This window comes from Cydia strobilella, chromosome 14 (assembly GCF_947568885.1).
Source record: "Cydia strobilella chromosome 14, ilCydStro3.1, whole genome shotgun sequence".
NCBI lineage: Eukaryota > Metazoa > Arthropoda > Insecta > Lepidoptera > Tortricidae > Cydia > Cydia strobilella.
This window is the reverse complement of record NC_086054.1, coordinates 7146085-7168533: the sequence shown is the minus strand read 5'-3', so window position 1 is coordinate 7168533 and position 22449 is coordinate 7146085. Positions and strand designations below refer to the sequence as shown.

General features: G+C 37.2%; 1 protein-coding gene across 1 annotated transcript in view; it reads left to right on the top strand.

Moving 5' to 3' along the window:
* Positions 1 to 417: 417 nt before the first annotated feature.
* LOC134747109 (putative mediator of RNA polymerase II transcription subunit 26) overlaps positions 418 to 22449 on the top strand; it is a 35996-nt gene continuing 13964 nt past the window's right edge. Inside the window, exons 1-4 of the mRNA XM_063681687.1 lie at positions 418 to 2396; positions 16770 to 16837; positions 20003 to 20161; positions 21044 to 21208. Of these exons, the coding sequence (XP_063537757.1) occupies positions 650 to 2396; positions 16770 to 16837; positions 20003 to 20161; positions 21044 to 21208 (2139 nt within the window). The 5' untranslated portion in view covers positions 418 to 649. The remainder of the gene's footprint in view (positions 2397 to 16769; positions 16838 to 20002; positions 20162 to 21043; positions 21209 to 22449) is intronic.

Here is a 22449-nt window from a genome sequence, read left to right as displayed (position 1 = left end):
CCGACAAAGAAGAAGTAAGTACATAGGTACTATATTAGATTACTAGGTAGTACATTAAAAAAAAACCGAAACGGAGCTACGGCCAATTTTAAATAAATCGTGGCAATCTACTCCAACCCAGCCTAACTAAGAGTTGGCTTTACTTGTGCACCGATAGATTTATGTTTTCTCGAAATTATTTTATTAAAATCGGCCACATGTCGTGTTGTAGACACTCCCTTCATGGATACAAGATTACCCTTGTACAAACCTTGGACAAAGGTGAGATAAAATGAAAAATAGATAAAAAGTGGTGTATTGAATAAAAGGCTTTCCATCACTAAGGTCGGTTTATCACCTACCTATTTAAGATTGAAGACTGTGCAAGAAATCCAGAAACCAATATAAAACGATTGTGTTTGGGAATGTCAGATAAAACTTAACTGAATCCCAACAATAGAAATTCTAAATAACGTCAAAAAACACGGTGACATCAGCCTTTTCTCCTTCACATTTCAATTCTCAAAACAACGCTCTTTAGATCTTATCCACTTGATTCGACGCACGCGCAGCAAGCGCGTCCGATCGTTTTGTAAACAATATAAATAATAGTCGTCATCTTGGTTGCGCTAAGTTAGTACGTCGCGAGCTGCGCTAGTGGTCGGATACCATGATACGCGCCATACTTCTCTGTGCCGCTATTGCCATCGCCGCCGTCGGCGGTGACAACACACAAGCAGACAACAACCGCACCAACAATATATCCAAACGCGAAATCCTGGAATTCTACCCCGACTGGGTTCCATTCAAAAACAAACATGGTGATGAACTCGGTGAATTCGTTGACGTTACTAAACCTAAAGCCAAAGTGAAAAAACGACTCGCATTACCAATGAATTTCTTAATAAAAGCCGTCGCCGATGATGATTCAGGAGATTATCCCGGACAAGGAGAATCTGATAGTGATGAGTATTATGATAAGAAGGACTGGTCGGACTTGCATAGGCCAGTGCATAATGAAAGCGGAACAGTTCTCGAACAACAACAACAAGAACAACAACAACGACAACAACAACGACAACAACAACAAGAACAACAACAACAAAAACAACAACAACAAGAACAACAACAAAAACAACAACAAGAACATAGTACTAATTCTGATATTGAAGGATTAATTAATATTATCACCAAATCATCTCCCAGTTTAGCAGATGATATCAATAAGTCCATAGTTAATCACGAAGATGTAAACCAAGATGAAGATGAAATACCGGAAAAAACTGGACACATTAAAGGTTTCGTGGAAGATACTACGATCACGCCTGAACCAGAATTGAGCATTGCACTAACACCTAGGCCTAATTTACAAGAGTATATCGACGACGAAGATGATTCGGAAAAAAATCAGCAGCAATCGGAAGAGGAGCCGCAAAAACTATCACCAGAAGAACAGAAAGAAAATGAAGAAAAGAAGAGAATTATTCTAGACAGTGTTGATCAGTTGAAACTCAGACATGAACAAGAACAAAGGGCTATTTCAGAAAAAAATAAGCATGACGAATATGACAACGAATTACGTCATAGAACTATACAGAAAAAGAAATATCGGAATGATAAACGATATCGTATTAAACCTACTTCTCCTCCAAACTATGACGAGTACGAGGATATGTCTTGGAAGGATAAATATAATATAAATGTGGAAAAAAAATCCACTGTAGGAAACGATGAAGTTTTCGAACAATTTACTGAAAAAACAAGACAAACGTCGACAACGAGGACGACTACGTATAAACCAAGAGATCCCGAGCGAGCAAAATATTCGTTATTTAGAAATCCCGACCTTTACACAATTGATGATCCTGAAGATGAGATAATTCCATCCAAAAATAACCCAAAGACACCCCGGCGTTTTTCTTCTAAATATATTAGCGCCGAAAACTATATGACCCCAGCGACCACAACAGAAAAAGTAGAGCCGATACTTTATTTCCCTAAACGAAAACTGAGGAAACCGAAAACCAAAACCACAACTCAAGCTTCAGATTCGTTCGTAGCAGAAACAGTGGAAGACAAACTAACAAATAAACAAACTACACAACCATACTCCATAACATACCCGGATATTACTTCTCTTGCTAATGATGATTATAAAACCACAGCTGCTGGCTATGATTATCCTACTACTACAGTGGGTCTGTGGAAAGATGACACGTCTGCTGAAGATAAAGGGAACATCATAAATAACTTAAACGTCCGAGATACCACTCCACGGTATGAAGACCCGACTGCAGCAGACGCACCAACCGGACCTTCAGGAGAAGCGAGCAATAGTGAAACCGTGACTGATGCAGTACCGGCGTCCAGCGACCACAAGAAAGAGGAAGGACCAAAGGATTACCATGTGGAAAAAGGTTAGTGGCTACTGAGATGGTGTTATTTAATTATTTTATTGCGATATTGATAAGCAAGACGGACACGCTAGTCGGATCGAGCTAACTCCGCAAGGCATTTGCAATGGCAAAGTGTTAATGTTAAATTTCTATGTAAATTCATTGTTATTTGATCGTTCGTTGATGTTTATTCGTTGTCGTTATTCGTTATAGCTGTTATTTTCGTTTATTTTCACATTCACTCAATTTGCGTTGTTCAAGTCGGTGCAACGTGAGCTTAAACGGACTGTTACTACTACTAGCAGGCCAATACGAGTTTTAGTTATTAGATCAGTATTATATTGGACGCAAATTAAATAACTAAAACCAGAATTTGCCTGTAGGACTAGGCCACCAACACTTCGTAACGCATTACGTACCTACTATACATATTTTTGTCAAAATATTTGACGAAAAGCTGCGAAATGGTCATAATATTACAGCTTGATTAGACGCTAAAACACAGTAAGTTACTACTATTTCGTTTGAAATGAGTGTGTAATAAGGTTTATTCGGAGAGATCCCATAAAAGAGATAAGCACGCCTGTGTTGTATTTAATTAAACCTATAGCTATGTTTCTTCTAAATATGTTTCAATTCACAAAAATCTTTACAAGCCAATGTTCCTGTTGTAGTGTCACTCATGTCATTAACATCTCTTTTAACTCTACTTTCACAAATTACTAATTTTTACAACACGTTATCAGCACGAATGCTATAATTTATTATGAAAAGTTTAGTGTAAAGTATATTTCCGTAAAATATTGAGTTATAGTGGTTGTGTGATGAAAATATAAGAATCGCAAAAAATGACACACGAATCGGGAGATACTTCGAGTGTTTGTAATTCCCATTCAAGCTCATCTATTCCATCGTTTTGCCTGAGGAGCAAAGATGGATACCCTACATGGAAATTTAAGATGCGCAGTTACCTATTGCATGAGGATCTGTGGGAGACAATCGGTGGCTACCCTGAAGGAGACACGACCCCTGCCTCTACAAAGGTACGAAAAGATTTGAAAGCCCTGGCAAAGATATGTTTGACAGTAGATGGTGCGGCAATCATTCACGTTAGAAGTGCGAAAACCGCAGCCGAAGCATGGAAATCTTTGCAGAAAGCTTTTGAGGATAAGGGAATGGGACGAAGACTTGCTTTAGAGCGAAAATTGTACAGGTTGAGTCTGTCGGATTTTTCGAATATGGAACTTTACGTAAACGCAGTTATGTCAACCGCACAGGATCTAGCGGATATAGATGTAGTCTTAGAGGATAAGTCTATTGCTGCAATACTTTTGGTAGGTCTCACTCCAAAATACGAACCTCTTATTATGGCTTTAGAAAACTGTAATGTCGATGTGACTACAGACTTAGTTAAGACAAAACTGCTGAATGAAATGTCCAAGGATGCGGCTACATCACCAGAATCCATTTTTCATGCGAAGAGGAAGCGGAAGTCAAAGAAGAAGGATATAGTTTGTTACGAGTGCAAGATGCCTGGTCATAAGCGACCAGACTGTCCAATGAGAAGCAAGAAGGAGAAAGTAAATTCGGTAACTGTTAATAATACTACATTTACAGCTCTCAATACTTCTGGCAGCTCAAGTAAGGACATGTTTTATGTAGATTCGGGCTGTACTAAACACATGACTTCTAGACGAGATTGGTTTCAGAATCTTACGATACAGAATCAAGGTACCGTTACTATCGCAAACGGAGAACAGATTAACTGCTGCGGAATTGGAAATATTTCAATACACACACCCGAAAACGTGGTCAACAAGATTAGTGATGTTGATTTTGTACCAGATTTAAAAGCTAATTTGTTGTCTGTGTACAAAACTGTTGAGAAGGGTTTTATATGTGTTTTTGATATAAATGGATGTAACTTTTATAAATCTGATAATTTTCGTTTTACAGGTGAATCTGTTGCTCATGCCTATATTTAAATTTGCCTAGTTACCTTACTTCCAATAAAAACACTCATGTCATTAACATCTCTTTTAACTCTACTTTCACAAATTACTAATTTTTACAACAGTTCCAAAGATATATTTACACGCCTCTGAGACAATAAGGTCGTGTTTTATATATTTATGTAGGAACCTTGTTTTTGAAGAATGCTGTTTTTGAACTCGACTCTACAGTAAAGCATATAGCTACAAACATACATACCTACTGGGAAGTAAAGTCTCTAACATCATAATCGAGGAGGCACGCTCTTTTTAGGGTTCCGTACCCAAAGGGTAAAAACGGGACCCTATTATTAAGACTCCACTGTCTGTTTGTCTGTCATCAGGCTGTATCTCATGAACCGTGATAGCTAGACAGTTAAAATTTTCATAGATGATGTATTTCTGTTGCCGCTATACCAACAAATACTAAAAACAATAGATAATGGTACGGAACCCATCGTGCGCGAGTCCGACTCGCACTTGGCCGGTGCGAGGTTTTTTAAATCATAACAACATGATGTCAGTCTTAGGACACTTAGATCATTACTTATATCTGAATGATATCATTTAATTATCGCGCGTGCATTTCGACTTGTCTGTACATATAGGCGCACGGGCGAAAGAGAATAAAACGACATTTCAATTTCAATATCATTGTGATGTCAAAATGTAAGTTTGAATGGGCTCTTAGTGCGATAGGTACTAGGCATTAAGATTGATGTTATGTTGTTATAAAATAAAATCTGACCTATAATAACCTAAGTAGGATGCAAATGTATAAGAATCTTGCAAAAAGCGTACCCCAGCCCTTTATTTTCGGGTAGGACGCCTGAAGGCCAGTTGAGGGTCTGAGTCCCGATTTCTTAAACGATAAACCATCCTATCTTACTTTTACTTTTAAGTTTTATTCTACTTATAACAAGAATAAAACCTTTATGAGTGCTATTAAACTTTAACATGAAGTTTTTTTTATTATATCATTTATTTAACCGGAACACAAACACTGAGTTGAAACTCTAGGTCCAAGAGCGAAATTTGTTTGCAGAAATCGCGAAGTCTGGTTGACGTATATACGTAACTGGTGACAGAAGAGCTGGCGGCTTCCTCGCACAACGTATCAGCATTGCGATACAACAAGGAAATGCCGCCAGCATCCTTGGTACAATGCCTCAAGGGCCTATTTTAGATTTAAGCTAGTTATTTAGACAACCACTAACTTTAAGATGATAAGACTGTTAAAGAAAACAAACATTTTTGATTTTTGATTTTGATTTTTTGATTTAGTTTAGTAGTGCCACTATCCATATCTTTTATGTGAAAACATATAGACACTTTCTTTAGTTACACTACACTACAACCAAAAAACACATAAAAAACACATGAAATTCCTATTGGTGGGAGGTACTAAAATGACATTTTGCCTGATCTACTCAATCAAACTGTATGTAGCTATTTTTAGTACAGTCGCCATCAGATACATTGGAGCGGCCGAGATGCTCAAAAATATCTGAACACGCACTCTAACGCCTTGACAATAGAGGCGTGTTCAGATATTTGTGAGCGCCTCGGCCGCTCCGATATATCTGATGGCGACTGTACAAAACCAGACAAAATGGGTTGTACCTATGCATGGGTCAAAATTTTCTAAATTCGGTAGCGACCCCTAAAACGTAATTAAAAATTCTAAATAAAATCCACATTTGTTTTTTAGTGGAAGAGACTAAATTAAGCGAGTGAGACATAGAACATTTTTACTTCGACAAAAAAAAACATTTATTTCAAGCTGCAAGGCTCATAACCAGTTAACACCTTAAATAAGCAACGCCTTAACCTATGGTCTTTTAGTTTATTTAATCCGAAAAATAAAAATGTCAGCATAGTAATTTAGTATCTGCGATAATTTTAAAATCATTCTTTACTTCGGAAAATATTTCCGAAAACCCAGCCAAGGACATTAATTAAGTGAAATGTAAATGAAACCTTAAATACAAAGCCTTTTTTAAAAGGACCCACCGATAAGCCTTTATGACCGAATGTCTTATAAATTAGACGAATTTTAAACATCCTTTGTTTACAAGGTTCTATTTGCAAAATCCCGAAAGAAAAGGACTTTCAAATGAAAAATCTTATAAAATAAAACTTTCCTTATAAGTAACGAGGAGGCATAAAAAACCGGACAAGTGCGAGTCGGATTCGCCCACCGATGATTCCGTACAAAATAATTTTTTAGTATTTGTTGTAGCGGCAACAGAAATACATCATCTGTAAAAATTTCAACCGTCTAGCTATCACGGTTCATGAAATACAGTCTGGTGACAGACAGACAGACGGCATTGTGTGTTTACCTTTTAGGTACGGAACCCTAAAAATCTATATTTAATATGTATTTTTTATTAATTACAACTTATTAAGTCTTCTTATATCAATTTCTTAATTACTAGTACATTACGAATACATAGTTTACAATAATTTGATAAAGTTTATAATAGAGCCTTCCACGCTCTAAATACATTTATAAAAAATGGTTTATAGTAAAATATTTTTATAAATATAAGGACTTTATTGAATATAAATAAATACAATAATTACTAATTTGTAATAATTGAAGAATATGCTGAATAGTTGTGACGCCCGCGCAGCATGGTTTCCCCTATCACTAAGTCCGTCACTTTCGCACTCACATACTTGTTAGAACGTGACAGGCATGGTGATAAGCGTACCGTGCTACGACTCGTTAGAGTTAGACCAAGCTAACTTGACAGCGATTGTGATAGCGTAGACTGTGCAAGCGTTATTTTAAACGTCATCATTTCATAGAAGTTAGCTTGGTCTTACTCTAGGTAGGTATATTTCATTACCAATAAATTATGTATTTGTTTATGTGTTGAGTAAATTGACTAAGTACCCGTTTCGCGATTTGTGTAACGTCCTTACAACCCACAAAAATTACATAGCCCAATAACTCACAAAAAAAACCGCTTTAAATGTTGCTGTGGCGATATTTATTTACATCGATAATGCTTAAAGGTTGTTCCCGGAACACTTAACTTTTTCCAAAAAAAAATTCCAAGATTATACGTCGAAAATATGATGGAATATTCTCAGAAATAAGTCTATTCTAGGTTGGCTGAGGCTCAATGGATGTAACACTTTATTCCAATAAGCGGCGATCAAATCTGACCTACTCAAGTATCCCTGTCAGCTTGATATTATCGAAAGGTTCCACGGCACACAAAAAAGTACTAAGTATCCATTGTTTAAAGTCTAAAGTAGAATGGCAGACTTCATTCCACATGAAAACCAAATAACTAACTTGTACAACCTTGCTGGCATTTCTTGTTAAACTTGGCACAGAATAAGTAATAGTATTATCATACAGAACGGCCACGCACCGCCCCGCCCCGACTCGAATAACCTCGCCCCGCGACAGCAGATTGACGGCCGTTTGCCGGCCGCTCAGTACTATTTTAAGCAACTTACTCACACAATGACGACTGACGCGTGTACAGACGTGCCGTTTACACATAGAAACGCGTGATTTTTGATGTATAGCGTGTCCGCCCTGTGAACTTGGTTTGACCTTTGTTCCACTGGATTTAGATATCTAAATTGTTTGGTAAGACTTATATTGGGATTGTATTCTATCGGCTGGCTTGAGTTGCCGAATTTTACCCACGCGGTAGTTACTAGGCGTTAAAGATGTTCTACTCGCTATCTATCACAGATCTTTGACGAACTAAGCTAATATTCCTTGGTCTTTGTCTATGATATAGACACAATATCATCAATTCTTTATCTTTATTTGTAAGTAAGAGCCAAATCAATGAAAAATACAACGCAATTGATAAATCGATAAGGACAATTTGTTGATAAATCGACAAGGCGTTCTAAAGAAACCTCGGGCATTGACTCACATTTCTGGCTTTTTTTGTACTGTAATTTAAGTACCTAGTTCGTTCTTTCTAACATTCACGAATAAAATAATATGATGCCAAAATTTTACACTGAACCATTTCATTTGTATTTAAGGGATGATTTTGGTATAAATATATCCTTTTTGTTAATCTAACTATCAGTTTATGTCAGATTTCTATTGATTGAGCAAGAAACCGCCTAACTAACAATTTTATTTAGGAGATCTTACCTTACCTAATCATTTTTAGTGTTAATTAGGTAACAGATTCTATTCAAAACCTTTTTATAAATCTCAATTCAATTTACCATACTAATCGACCTAACAAAACATGATCGTATTCGGTCTTCAAATTTCATGATAGCGAAACTAAATTTCAAATAAATTGCAGCAATCAATCGAAAAGCTATTTGGCACACAATATTGACACCCACAATAGCTTTACGTAAAACCCACGTAAATAAGTTACGAGTATAGTTTTTTTATCATTTTTTCTTTTACACCGCGGCGTTGGCAAATAAGCATATAACCGGCCAATTGTGGGCTGAAATTCGGCTGTCAATTACATAGAAATTGAAAAAAAATTGTTATAATTAAAAAGTATATAAATGTATGGAACAGGAACAAAAAATCAATATTATATTTCAAGAACCGCAAGAAAACGTAATATCCTTGCGGATGATTCTACTGAGAATTATTATTATATAATTCGTAGTTTCGGGGCAAACTGCCGAATCCGCAAGACCAGATGATTCAACAGAGCCACGCCGTTTTGTCGCCAAAATAGTGTTTAGTTTTTAGTTTATAAAATGCATATATATGTTAGTCTGTAAGGTATTTGTAATATGGACCAAGGTCCTATACCTGATTTAAATAAATAAATAAACATCTGAGAGGATATTACGGTATGCGGTTATGCGGTTCTTGAAATATCAGTATTTTGTGTTCCCATTCCATACATTATTTTCGATAGTCATAGCTTTACTTTCTTCATGAAAATTCATAGGTTAGTATAACGGATAAGTTGCAAAAAAATGTAAGTAGTTAAGCGTAGTTATTTAATTAGTCATAAGTTAATTGATTACATTGTGTTACGAAAACTAACTAGGTATGTAATTGTATTGGACTGTATTTATTGTACTTAATTCGTACGCATAATATAAGTATATAGCATAATACGCCAATACACTTTCATGCATATAACTTAAATAGAAACGGCTTAACTATTGTTAGTATCGTAACACAATGAAATGATTTAACTTTAATAGACCACGTTAAGAAAATAAGCGTTATTGTATGGTGTACCTAACCCCCGAGTTTTACATAAAGAATGCATTTTGATTTTTTTTTGTAAAACCAATGTAAGGGGTAACAATAAATTGCCCACTCGGCCTAAACCCGATAAGGTCAAGCGCCCTCGAAAATAAAATTCCTGATAATACATTGTCAGCTCTACACCATCTTTAAGAGGTTTACCTTAAGGTAACCTTTTATCACGAAGGTTGAGTTTTCTCTCAAAGTTGGGAAAGTCCTTGTGGTAGTTGTTATGGCTGTAAAAAAGTAGGCATTTAGCTGAAAATTACCAATAAAAGGCATAATAATGAGATTGAAAGCGTAAATAACATTACAATAATGCCCGAGCAAACTGGGTCCAGGCCAGGTCGAAATACAAAAACATTTTTCATAGTGCAATTCGTTTTTTGGCATATAAACCATGCCAATTAATTCAAGTATTTTCGTGACAACGAAAGTGACCGTGACCGAAGATGAGTATACAGTACGCTCAAGCCATGTACGGTAGTTTTGAGCCAAGTTCAAAAGATGACATTGTCAATAATTCCAGTTTTCTTGCTCTTTATGAGGCTTAGAATTAGAACTCTAAATACTAAATACCTATAACTAATTTTTTTAGCGTTTGTTTTATTGCGTTGTTCTTCAAGATAATATAGAATATTATGTTATTCAGTGAAAATTGTAACGAAAGCAATTATAATCTAGAAAAGAATTGATCCGCTGAATATTCCCTGTTAATCGTACGTACCTTTTAATGATCCTAATGTTTCAATTTTTTTTGAATAATTTTTTTATTTTTATTTAATTGAGCCGCGTCGGGTTCCGTCCATTAGGCATAACTTCCGTGACCCGAAACGCATCTGGCATAACCTATTTGGCAGAACTGTTTTTCGACGAATGTTAAATTTGCCGAAAGCTTCGGTATATACAATTGTCCGAATGTTTGCGACTACGTATCTTAAATAGCCTATTATCTTGGCCGACTTTTGTTACGAATCATTTTATTTTGCGTTTGTTCAATGAGGGCTAACGCGTATGAATTCGCCGCTAGGGGCGCTAGTGTAGATGGTGGTCTTTTCCATAGTTCGAAATGTCAAATGTCACTTGTCACTTCAATGACTGACAGCTTTTCTATAGTATTTTGGACCACCATCAACAGAGGCGCCAACTGGTGAGCAAAAAAACGATAGCCCTCATTGTCCGAAATCTGTTTAGCATAGTAATAGGTTTTAGCCGAATGTTTACTTTGCAGAAAACTTATTTCGATTCCTTCTTCTTCTTCTTCTAATTTAGATTTCGTGTTTATTCCGACCAGAATGAGGAGCTCTCCAAAGCTACCAACTTTTATCAAAATCTGTAAAAAAAATCGAAAAAGATTAAAAATGGTCCATTTATTACCAAATATCATGGCAAATTAGTAAAATAATGAAAAAACTTGCCACTACAATCACATTTTACGGTGCACCGCAAAACAAAGGTCAGGCTGCAAGAAATGAGTCAGTAAACACCAATTAGTTCTAGATTACTAAAGTCTATTTTCTAATACTTTAATGTAGATTTATAAGGACTGGGTTCGTCTTGGTTTGCGACATGTCGGCCTCGCGATTAGTATTGCTTTAATGAGTTAAGTTTTTGGAGATTTCACCTGTAGAAATCTGGAATGGATGTAGGTATTCTAAAGTTTAAGACTTTTTTTGAGAGAATTTTAATAAGATTATGTTACGGTGCCAGATGATTCAATTAAATTAGTAAATTGATAAATGCATATTTGAAGCAATTAATATTATAATACGTATTATATTTTAGCAAGCTAATTGTCTATTTTAGTGGTGGGCAAACTCTACATGGGGGGCCAGAAAGTTTAAGTAATTTCAGAAGAGGGCCAGAATTGCAGCAAAAATGCATTTTTATTATTGCACGGGATCACGGACCATATACTAATTATTTCGAACGACCCTCGGCGGGCCGGATAAAATCCTATCGCGGGCCGGAGTTGGCCCGCGGGCCGTACTTTGCCCATCACTGGTCTATTTGATCGATCACAAATATGTAGGTATAGTAGTCCACTAGAGACAGACCAACCTAAGTATGCATTTGCAGTTTGCAAAGTGTTAAATGTCATCATAAACGTAAAATTTCTACAATGATGTGATATTTATAATGCCAGTTTCACACTTTGCTCTGTCAAAGTGGGTGCAGAGTTATTTTAGGCAGACTAAATTAATCTATATTTCATACGTTCAACTTCTAATTGAGCTGCTTTACAACTTTTTTACGTCGATTAAAAATGTTAAACAATACAAAAAATGCAGAAACACTTGTATGCTGAAAAAGAAACCAAATCAAGTAGATTTAATGCATCGATGCGCCCATTGAAAGTAAATTAGGCTCGTCAACGCAAATCTTGTTACGGTTGTTACTTATTCATCATGGTCCGTATCGCACTTAACTTTCTATTTTTGTGGAAATGAGCATCCTCAATGTCATTGCCTGACGGAATCTGTATTTATTTCGAACTGCATTTTGTACTTTTTAGGGTTCCGTACCCAAAGGGTAAAAACGGGACCCTATTACTAAGACTCCGCTGTCTGTCTGTCTGTCACCAGGCTGTATCTCATGAACCGTGATAGCTAGACAGTTAAAATTTTCACATATGATGTATTTCTGTTGCCGCTATAACAACAAATACTAAAAACAGAATAATTTAATATTTAAGTGGGGCTCCCATACAACAAACGTGTTTTTTTGCTGTTTTTGCCTAATGCTACGGAACCCTTCGTGCGCGAGTCCGACTCGCACTTGGCCAGTTTTTTTATATCATAAAAGTAAGTAACATATTCATCAATTTTTTATAAGCTACAAAACTCATAAAATAAATGTTTCAGTGTTGAAATTAATGATTTATAGAATAAAAGTTATTGGATAGCAATTTCATCCAACAAATGAAAAAAAAAACTCGTTCGGCATCGCTGACGTAGGCGAGAAAACCGCTAGGCTCAAATGGGACTGGGCCGGTCACGTCCAAAATCGGGAGTCGTGGAAATCAAGGGGAGAGGCCTTTGCCCAGCAGTGGGACACTTAGTAGGCTAAAAAAAAAATAAAAAAAATAAAAAAAAAAAACATTAAACATGTTAGCAGGAGCAAGAGCATGCAGACATAGTTCAGACGTTGAAATTAATTATTAGCGTTAGCCAGATACAGTCTCGTGTCAGACCAACCAACATCCAACCATACATCTCTGAAGACAGCTACTACGGATTCATATGTTACTACCAAGTTAATTTTCATTGACGGGCCAATTTGAACTCAACTATATATCCACTAGATATGAAACAGAAACGGTAACGAGATATTTAAGAGTCATGTAAAATTTGTCATTTCCGCGATTCCGAATTTACGCTTGAACGATCTCTTAAATATTTACTTACTTAAGATATTACTTAGACATCATATCTAATGGATATCCCAAAACGTCACAGTAATTGTAGAGTGAAATGACAATTGGTTTCTCGAATCGAGCTGCAAAAGATAACTAGTTGAGAACTAAACTATAACGTATCTATTAGATCTCGTATTGCTCTCGTATCTAGTAATTATCACGTTGTTCGAATTGCCCGGTAATATTTTTTTTGCTTTATCTTCAACAAAAGTATATACCTGTATGTATCATGCGTGTGTCACTGTGCAATTTAATACGTTGTTGGTCATTAGATATATAGGAAAGTCTCTATTATCAAGGCGTTAAAGTGCATATTCAGATATTTTTGAATACCTTGGCCACACTGATATATCTGATCGCGACTCTACGTACGTTATAGTTAAGGAAGGCAGATGTCTGTTGTGGGACGCCACGTGCGTCAGCACTTTTGCTGCCTCGCATATTAGCCGCACGGTGCGGTTGGCCGGAGCAGCGGCTGGGCTAGCGGCGGTTCGAAAGCGGGAGAAGTATTATCCGGGGCTGGCGAGCTACTTATTTATAGTTCAAATAATGTATTCCAATTTAAAATGGAGCTATAGTAATACTCATAATAAAAAAAAAACGATCCAACAATCTTCCAAAATCACCTTTGTATGAAAACCCATCTCACCCCAATTACGAGGGACTACGGGGTGAGGTGGAATTTCCTGATTATCGTCAAACGTCAAACGTAGTCGTGTCGTGTCAAAGTTATGAAATGGAACTACCCAAAATAAAATAAAAACTAAAATACAAACGTCCGTAACACCTATTATATACACCATTCAGTTTGCATATGTAAAAATAATATGTTATCGAGGTTTGAATGTCACTTTTGCTCCTACTCACCCCATTTTACGGTACCTATTAACCTACATGGACTAAAATCATACCCCTTCCTTTTGCCTTTGCTTTGTCGGAGTCGGCTAAAATTGTTGCTTGGCAGTATCAATTTAAAAAAAAACTCGGACTCGGCCACGGAGGGTTCCGTACTTTCTAGTATTTGTTGTTATAGCGGCAACAGAAATACATCACCTGTGAAAATTTCCACTATCTAGCTATCACGGTTCATGAGATTCAGCCTGGTGACAGACAGACGGACAGTGGAGTCTTAGTAATAGGGTCCCGTTTTTACCTTTGGGTACGGAAACCTAAAAAACAGGTACTACTGAAACCGAGTAAAATAGTTCAAGTGATTGATAACTGATCTGGTACTTTCCATTGTTACACTTTCAATGTAATCCCATTACAGCGTTAAATTATCTAATTATCATTGCGTAAGGCCTTGTTTTGTTGCATAACTTTACGGGTCAGGTGTTGCCCTTAGGACGGTTATGATTCGTTAATTTTACGCTCATGTTCGCTCACGAAAGCTATTCTCGTAAAATACAAATAGCAAATATAAATTTTGTACGGCTCCTATCCTTAACAAATTGGTACCGTAAAATGGGGTGAGTAGGGTTCGCGGGGCGAGTTAGGTTATGGGGAGAGAAGGTTTGAAAGTGGGGTGATATGGGTTTTAGGGCTACTGCTACAAAAATAATGTATTCCAATTTAAAATGGAGCTATGATCCAACAATCTTCCGAAATCAAATCACCTTTGTATGAAAACCCATCTCACCCCAATTACGAGGGACTACGGGGTGAGGTGGTTTTTCCTGTTTATCGTCAAAGTTATGAAATGGAACTACCCAAAATAACGCCCGGAACACTTATTATATACACCGTTCAGTTTGCATATGTAAAATTAAAATGTTATCGAGGTTTGAATGTTAGTTTTGCTCCTACTCATCCCATTTTACGGTATCAAGTGTGATCAACCAGCTTAAAAAAAATTGACACAATTCTATTGACAGGGCAAGCTATGCTGGCGCCATCTGTTAAACACTTCGACCGGCCAACCCCATTACGACAGTCGTAGCGTAAAAACCAAAGCGTAAAGAACTTTAATGCAGTGTCTTCGTACCTAATTAATGTGAGTAAAACGATAACGCTTACGCGACGCTTCGTGCTCAGAACTCTGCCTCTCGTACTCGTAAATATCAATATTATCAGTGGAGTTATAGTAAATGTTATTTACAACTTACCTACATAAATATTGACTCAACAGAGCAAATATATCCTGTTTAAACCTCTCCCCCAGAGTTATTTATGCAGTAGAAGCAAAATAAGTATTCTGAGAAAATGTAGTTTAATAGAGCACCTCATAACGTAGGCGACAGGCTGCCCGGGTAATTGCATTCAGTCGCGATTCATTATGCCAGTTAGCCTATATCCTGTGATATGCAAAACCTCGTACAGTCAGCGTCAATTAGCAGCGTATGAAACAACACGCAAAAGTATCTGCCACCCTCGAATATTTTTTAAATCCATACTAATATTATAAATGCGAAACTCTGTCTGTCTGTCTGTCTGTCTGTGTGTTCCCTCTTCACGCTTAAACCGCTGAATCGATTTAGATGAAATTGGGCATAGAGATAGGTTGAGTCCCTGAGAAGGACATAGGATAGTTTTTATCCCGAAAATCATCCCTTAAGAAAGTAAAAAGCGGGGTGGAATTGAGATAATTAATGAAGTGCCTGCTAATTTTGCGCATAATATGCTCAAACTGAATGATATTGCTATGAGATTTTTTCCAGGCGCTATACTTATTTTAGCTGCTGTTACTATGTCCACGTAGACGAAGTCGCGGGCAAAAGCTACAAATACAAATAAATACAAATACAAATGTTTATTTCATAATATTTGCTAGTAAAGATATATCTCGACAGTTCGTGTTGAAAAGTATCTGATACGGTTTAATTGTTCTATATAAAGAGACAAACCTCTCTTTGTTAAGCTGTATGGTAAATAATTTTGACGCATAGTCTGTTACGCTACTTTTGATACTGACTTTACTGTTTAATAGTATGGGAGTCTACATCCTAATCCAAATAAAACTGATCTAAATATAAACGGTCCCTTTTATAGATGACAGACAATGCTGCTGCTACAGATTACAATATAATGTAAAAAGACCGGAGAAGTGCGTGTCGGACTCGCCTACCGAGGGTTCCGAACTTTTTAGTATTTGTTGTTATAGCGACAGACAGACAAACACACAGGAACACAGGCGAACAGTGTCCCGTACAGACTACGGAATAGGGTCCCGTGTTTAGCCTTCGGGTACGGAACTCTAAACGGTAAATAAGGTCAATGCGGATAAGTGTGGCATACGGTGTTGTGGGTGGTGGTGTGGTGTCTGGCCTTCATCGAGTTGATACAGTTCGAGTCGATTGCGAGGTCATACAGTTCGAGTAGCATCTATCATTAATATCATTATATCCATAGTAATATTATAAATGCGAAAGTGTGTCTGTCTGTCTGTCTGTTTACCTCTTCACGCTTAAACCGCTGAACCGACTTAGTTGAAATTTGGTATAGAGATAGTTTGTGTCCCGGGGATCGACATAGGGTAGTTTTTAGGGAAGTCATCCTTTAAGGGGGTGAAAAAAGGGGGGGTGGAAGTTTTATATGGGAATGCTAATAAGTTCGTACAAGCTCCGGACACGCATCGGCTCGAGCACACACACCGGTGTAAACTTGTATACGAGCGTCCCGATTTTTGAAGTGCGCGTATACGGCGGTCGTTTGTCGAATCGACCGTATACGCGCGTTAAAATACGCTAGTGTGTAACCGCCTTTAATCTTTGAGTTGATTATCGCTAGTGGATTACGATTACACACCTATTTTGTTCCAGGAGGCGGCTCGGAGCATCAATCTTCCCATGAAGAAGAACACGAGGAACATGGCAAAAAGGCTTACGAGGTAAAGCAATACAAATAGGTACCTGTGTGCGTAAAGTATGGACGCTAGGGACGGAGAATTTCGGACACTGACCCGCCATTTCCTATCTATTTATCCGCTAGCATTAGGTTATGTTATTTTATATATATTTACATCAGGAAGTTTAAAAGTAGCACCAGTAACGGAGAAGATAAGAAGTAGTAGGTTAGCGTGGTATGGGCATGTGATGAGGAGGGATGAATGCCATATAGGCAAAAGAATGTTAGGGATGAATGTTGATGGACGGAGAGCGTATGGTAGACCCAAAAAGCGATGGATGGATTGTGTGAAAGAGGATATGAGAAAGAAAGGAGTGAGTGCTGAGGTGACGAAAGATAGAGGAGAATGGAAGAGAAAAACATGTTGTGCCAACCCCACATAACGAGGGATAAGGGCAGGAAGAAGAAGATTAGGTTATGTTATTTAATAAATCTTTTCAGCCCAAACCAATTAAACTTAACTTGAGGTATGGGATTTTAAACATTTTAAGTACACTTTCATTTACATTCGTTTTAATATTTTGGCAATTATATTTGCACATTTGTTATGTCCTCTCCTCTCCACTCATTGTTATGTCCACATGACACAACCGCTTCTAAAAACATTGACGTACTTGCGTTATACAATAGATCTTAGGCTTAAATATTGAGATCATTAACGCGTCGGACATTCATAGAACTAATTGTTATTTAAACAATTTTATTGTTATACTCTCGTGTCAAATGATGGTCCCTTATGCTAGTTCAATAGAGTTCCGTACCCAAAGGGTAAAAACGGAACCCTATTACAAAGACTCCACTGTCCGTCTGTCTGTCACCAGGCTGTATCTCATGAACCGTGATAGCTAGATGGTTGAAATTTTCACAGACGATGTATTTCTTTCTGTTGCCGCTATAACAACAAATACTAATAAAAAAGGAATAAAATAAATATTTTAACGTGATTTTTTGCCGTAGGGTTCCGTACCCAAAGAGTAAAAACGGGACCCTATTACTAAGACTCGGCTGTCCGTCTGTCCGTCTGTCTGTCACCAGGCTGTATCTCATGAACTGTGATAGCTAGACAGTTGAAATTTTCACAGATGATGATGATGAATGGATGGATGATGTTTCTGTTGCCGTTATAACAACAAATACTAAAAAGTACGGAGCCCTCAGTGGGCGAGACCGACTCGCACTTTCGGTATTAGGTCTATTCCATCCGTCTGACATTTAAAAGGCGATACATATCCGTGTCACTGCCCTATGCCCTACCACGCATTACAACGGAACTGACATAAAAATTCCTATTCTCCCGCAATTTAAAGTGAGTCGCTTACCTTCAAACTCGGATAAATCAGATAAGTCCGATTTTGCGATTTTGGTATGAAGAAAAGGTAATAGGGTATATATATATTTCCTAAGAGGATCGAATGGATTTGGATTTGGATCCGAGTTTGAAGTTAAGCGACACAAGTTTAAACTGATTTCCTGATGCAACCTTATTAAATTGGCAGTCGAAATTTTGACACGCTTGATTCCATCACATTATTTATTTATTGTGTTTTTGGCCCCAATGGCATAGGCAACCTGTATACAAATTACAAACAAGAGGGAACTCGAAGTAGTGAGAACTTCAGAAGTCAATTATGACCCTGTATTGTACGGGGTGCCAATTATGCGTCAAATATGCATATATTAAATATTGCAAAGGGTTTCTCGATAACAATGCAATCATTTGAATATCGGTGTATGACAGTAATATAGACATATTTAGAAGCTAGCTTCTAAACATAGCTGTTTAGTGAATATGTGCGAGGGGCATAAAACTATCTAAACAAAAATATCTAAACACGACTATTGTCAAGGAAAATGACGGTAGACAGTAGGTATTTAGAATCATCATTAGCCGAAACAAAACTTGGGTAAAGTTTATTAAGAATACCTAATCTAACTTGTGTGGGATAAGGGAAAAGTGTGGCCTGAACGAAGATGTAGTGACATCAATTGAGAGAGGTATGTTGAAATGGTTTGGACACGTGGAGATAATGAATGAAAGAAGGCTAACAAAGAGAGTGTATAAGGGAGAGGTAGAAACGGGAGTTGGAAGGGGTAGACCTCGGTGGACTTTCTCTGATCAGATCGGGGAAATCCTGAAGAAAGGCCAGGTCAAGAGCACGCGGCGCGCGTGTATGAGGAATGTTATGAAAGTCAAAGAAGCGAAAGAGGTATGTCAGGATCGTGCAAGTGGAAATCCGTAATCCGCTCCGGGAAATAGGCGTGATTATATGTAATTATGTATGTGTGGGTTACCTACAATCCAATATTATTTAAACCATTTTGTTTATATTTTATTGTCAAATACCCCTACTATAATGGACGTGTCACCAATAATGAGACGAAAACCACAAATACTATGGATGGTAAATTTCTTTCGGATCGCAATCTCTAATGGCAGAATTGTTGTAAAAGTGACCGCGTTAAGCTTTAAATAATAGTTCCTAATCTCTCCGGTGGCGCTAGTTAGGCTCTGGGACATGAGTATAACATGAACCATATAAGGCAACAAATAACCCGACCAAATTACGTAGGTTGTTTTTGGTAGAGTATTTCGGTGTATGGTGGCGCCGCCTAATTACTGTTTTTTGATGGACACTTTTCATAGAGATTTGGCTCCTTTATATAGTCTCCATGAGTTAAACTGCGTGTGCTATCAAAATCGCTGCAGACTTTTCTTGGTCTAACTCTAATCAATTTGAATATTTGCATGATTTGTCTTTTATGTTTTTGACGTGTTTTATGACAGATAAAACACGTCAAAAACGTAAAAGACGAATAGGGCATTCAATTTTTATTGCGCAAATAAGTAGAAATTTTACAGGTATTTTTTAAATTTTGCAATATCAAAAATACTCCATTTTCTTTACTTAAATGTCTCATGATTGGAGATGTTACCGTTTGTTATACGTTGTTTTTGATATGTTATTATTAAATTCGATAAATGACGTTCGAAAAATCGCGGGGCACTTTTGACATGCACTTTTGGATGACACTAGCCCAGAACCGGGATAAGTGGCGTACACGAAGACAGGCCTATGCTCAGCAGTGGGCGATTGAAGGCTAGAATGATGATGATTATTAAATTTATTTGTGTTTTTTTTTTTACTAGGGGCTTCATAAGGATACAAAGACCAAAAAGGGGCATCATGACAAAGAGGACCACCTTGGCAAGTATGTAGATCACGGTGGCCACGACAAAAAGCACCATGACGAGTCTGGCCACTACGGAGAGCACCTTCACGAGGAACACGGCAAAAAGCATGCTAAGGTATGTACTAACGGGCCTCTAGCACATCTCACCGCGAGAGGTGAGTTGGTTTCGTCCTCGACTGTTTCCGCGGCTACAATACTTGAAACAAAAATAAACAATAAAATAGGGATAAAAAAACCAGTTCGACCACTTTATGTCTTTGTTTTTTTATCTTTTGTTGTTTTTGTTTTTCTTTTGTAGTTGTCGGATTTTATGTCGTTTTAAGCGCTCTTTAAACTGCCACCTTTTAAAGAAACACTTGTCTCTCAAACCTCTAAGCTCAAAACCGGGAAACAGTTTAGAACCAATAATAGAGTCATAGAACCTGTAAGCCCGCAAGTTTTCCACAAATAAAAAATAAAACATAGTCCTTGTTGAAAAATGAGGGCTCATTTGTTTAACTAAAACTTAAACATCACCTGTTTCGACCACAACATTGCGCTGATGGTGGTCCCGAAGCAAGACATGATCTTCTTACCCCTGCTAGTTAAGAGGAAAGTGGACCACCGCTTCTCCATACAAACGTAGTCACCATTTTCCTCTCTGGATATTAACATTATAGAAAGTGTGTTCACCTACACAATCTAATGTAAATTGGCCACAGCTATGCTCAGCTTCTAACTCTTATAATAATTTAAAAAATCGAATAAATCAAACTCAGGGACATAGCTGTGATTGATATATCTACCTGTGTCAAAATATTTTCAATAATGTTAATATCCAGAGAGGAAAATGCGAAAGAACTAAATTTGTATGAAAAGACAATAACGCGCGGTCATAAAAATTATCTGCCAATCGGTAGTGGTTTCGAAGCAATACAGGCACTCTTCTTACCCTGCTGGTAAAGAATAAAATGGCTCCATTTCATACTATCCCATTCTCAACTCTATTTGACTACAGTACGAGGAATCCGGCAAACACTCCAAAGGACACAGCACGAAAGGCAGCCACGACATCCACAAAAAGGAGGAGTATGAAAAGAATGTGGAGTTCTTCGAGGAGGAGGGAGATTCGTCGGAGGAGGAGAAACAAGGCGGCTACCACAATGAGAAGAAACATGAGGCGGTAAGTGAGACTAGTAAATTTTCAAGATGGACAACCTTCATACAACACCGCGTTCCTCGCGTGCCTTTTTACTATTTTTCCATTATACTTTTAATTAAAATTTGTCACTAGCAGTATGTGAAATTCATAACTTCCATACATAAAATCCGACACAAAAGTTCTAATAACTATTCTTAAGCTCAAAATTCCTTAGGGTGACCTTAGCCATTGGACAAACCCTGAAATCCCACGTAGAGTTACTTCTCAGAAATGCTCTAACGTTAATATTTTTTTAATTTGAACAAAAGATAAAAAAATGAATTTTCAAACATAAATTGATTCCGATCGACAACAAAAAGAAACATACTGTATTTAATCATTGGCAGTGTTTTTGACGACTTGTTCGAAAATGTGCGACAATGATGACATTTGTCAAAAGTCAGAATCTTATTAATGTCATAAATAAAAAAGATAATCAATAAGGTCGAAGAAGGTTTCATATCATACATACATTTAGGCTGCTCCAAAGTAATAAATCGTTATTTGTCAATTTCTTTGCTATTGCTATACTGATTATAAATACCCTAATGAATATGTACATTTCGGCTTTGTCCAATGGCTAAGGGCACCCTGTATATGTATTAAATCTACTTCTATAACTGCGGTACGGCAAGTCCAATTTTACGTTTTAAAGTTATAAATAGCAGTAGGGTGGCAGGTTTCATACGCAAATAATGCAAAAAATAATAAAATCGATGATAAGACAACATTGACGATTCTCATGGCGTTGTATGAGGGTTCTCAGTCTTCTTTATTTACTAGACATTGGTGAGAGGCGTTAAAACTCGTTGAAAACCCGGTAGTACTTCCGACTTTCACCCACATTTGATATATGGGATCAATTCTTGGATGAATTATCTTTTGTCATTTTAAAAACGATTTGTTTCCTTTCAATGTTTAAATCTGTTCTGCCGTTTTCGCGTGATTGAGCTATTACAATCATCATCATCATTTTATCCATCAAAATTTTAACATTTTAGACAAAATTTTAACAACTTGCAATTTTGTATATCTTGCCATGAGCCATGACGAGAAGCCGGGACAAAGCTAGAAAATATGATAATAAGACTGTCAGCAAACCTTAAAATACTAATAAGCACTTTCTCCAGCAAATCGGGTGCCTATTTTAAGGATGGCTCACGATAGAACAGTCCGGGTCTGGGCCTAAGCCTCTGACACTTCGTTTTCTATAGAAAGGATAC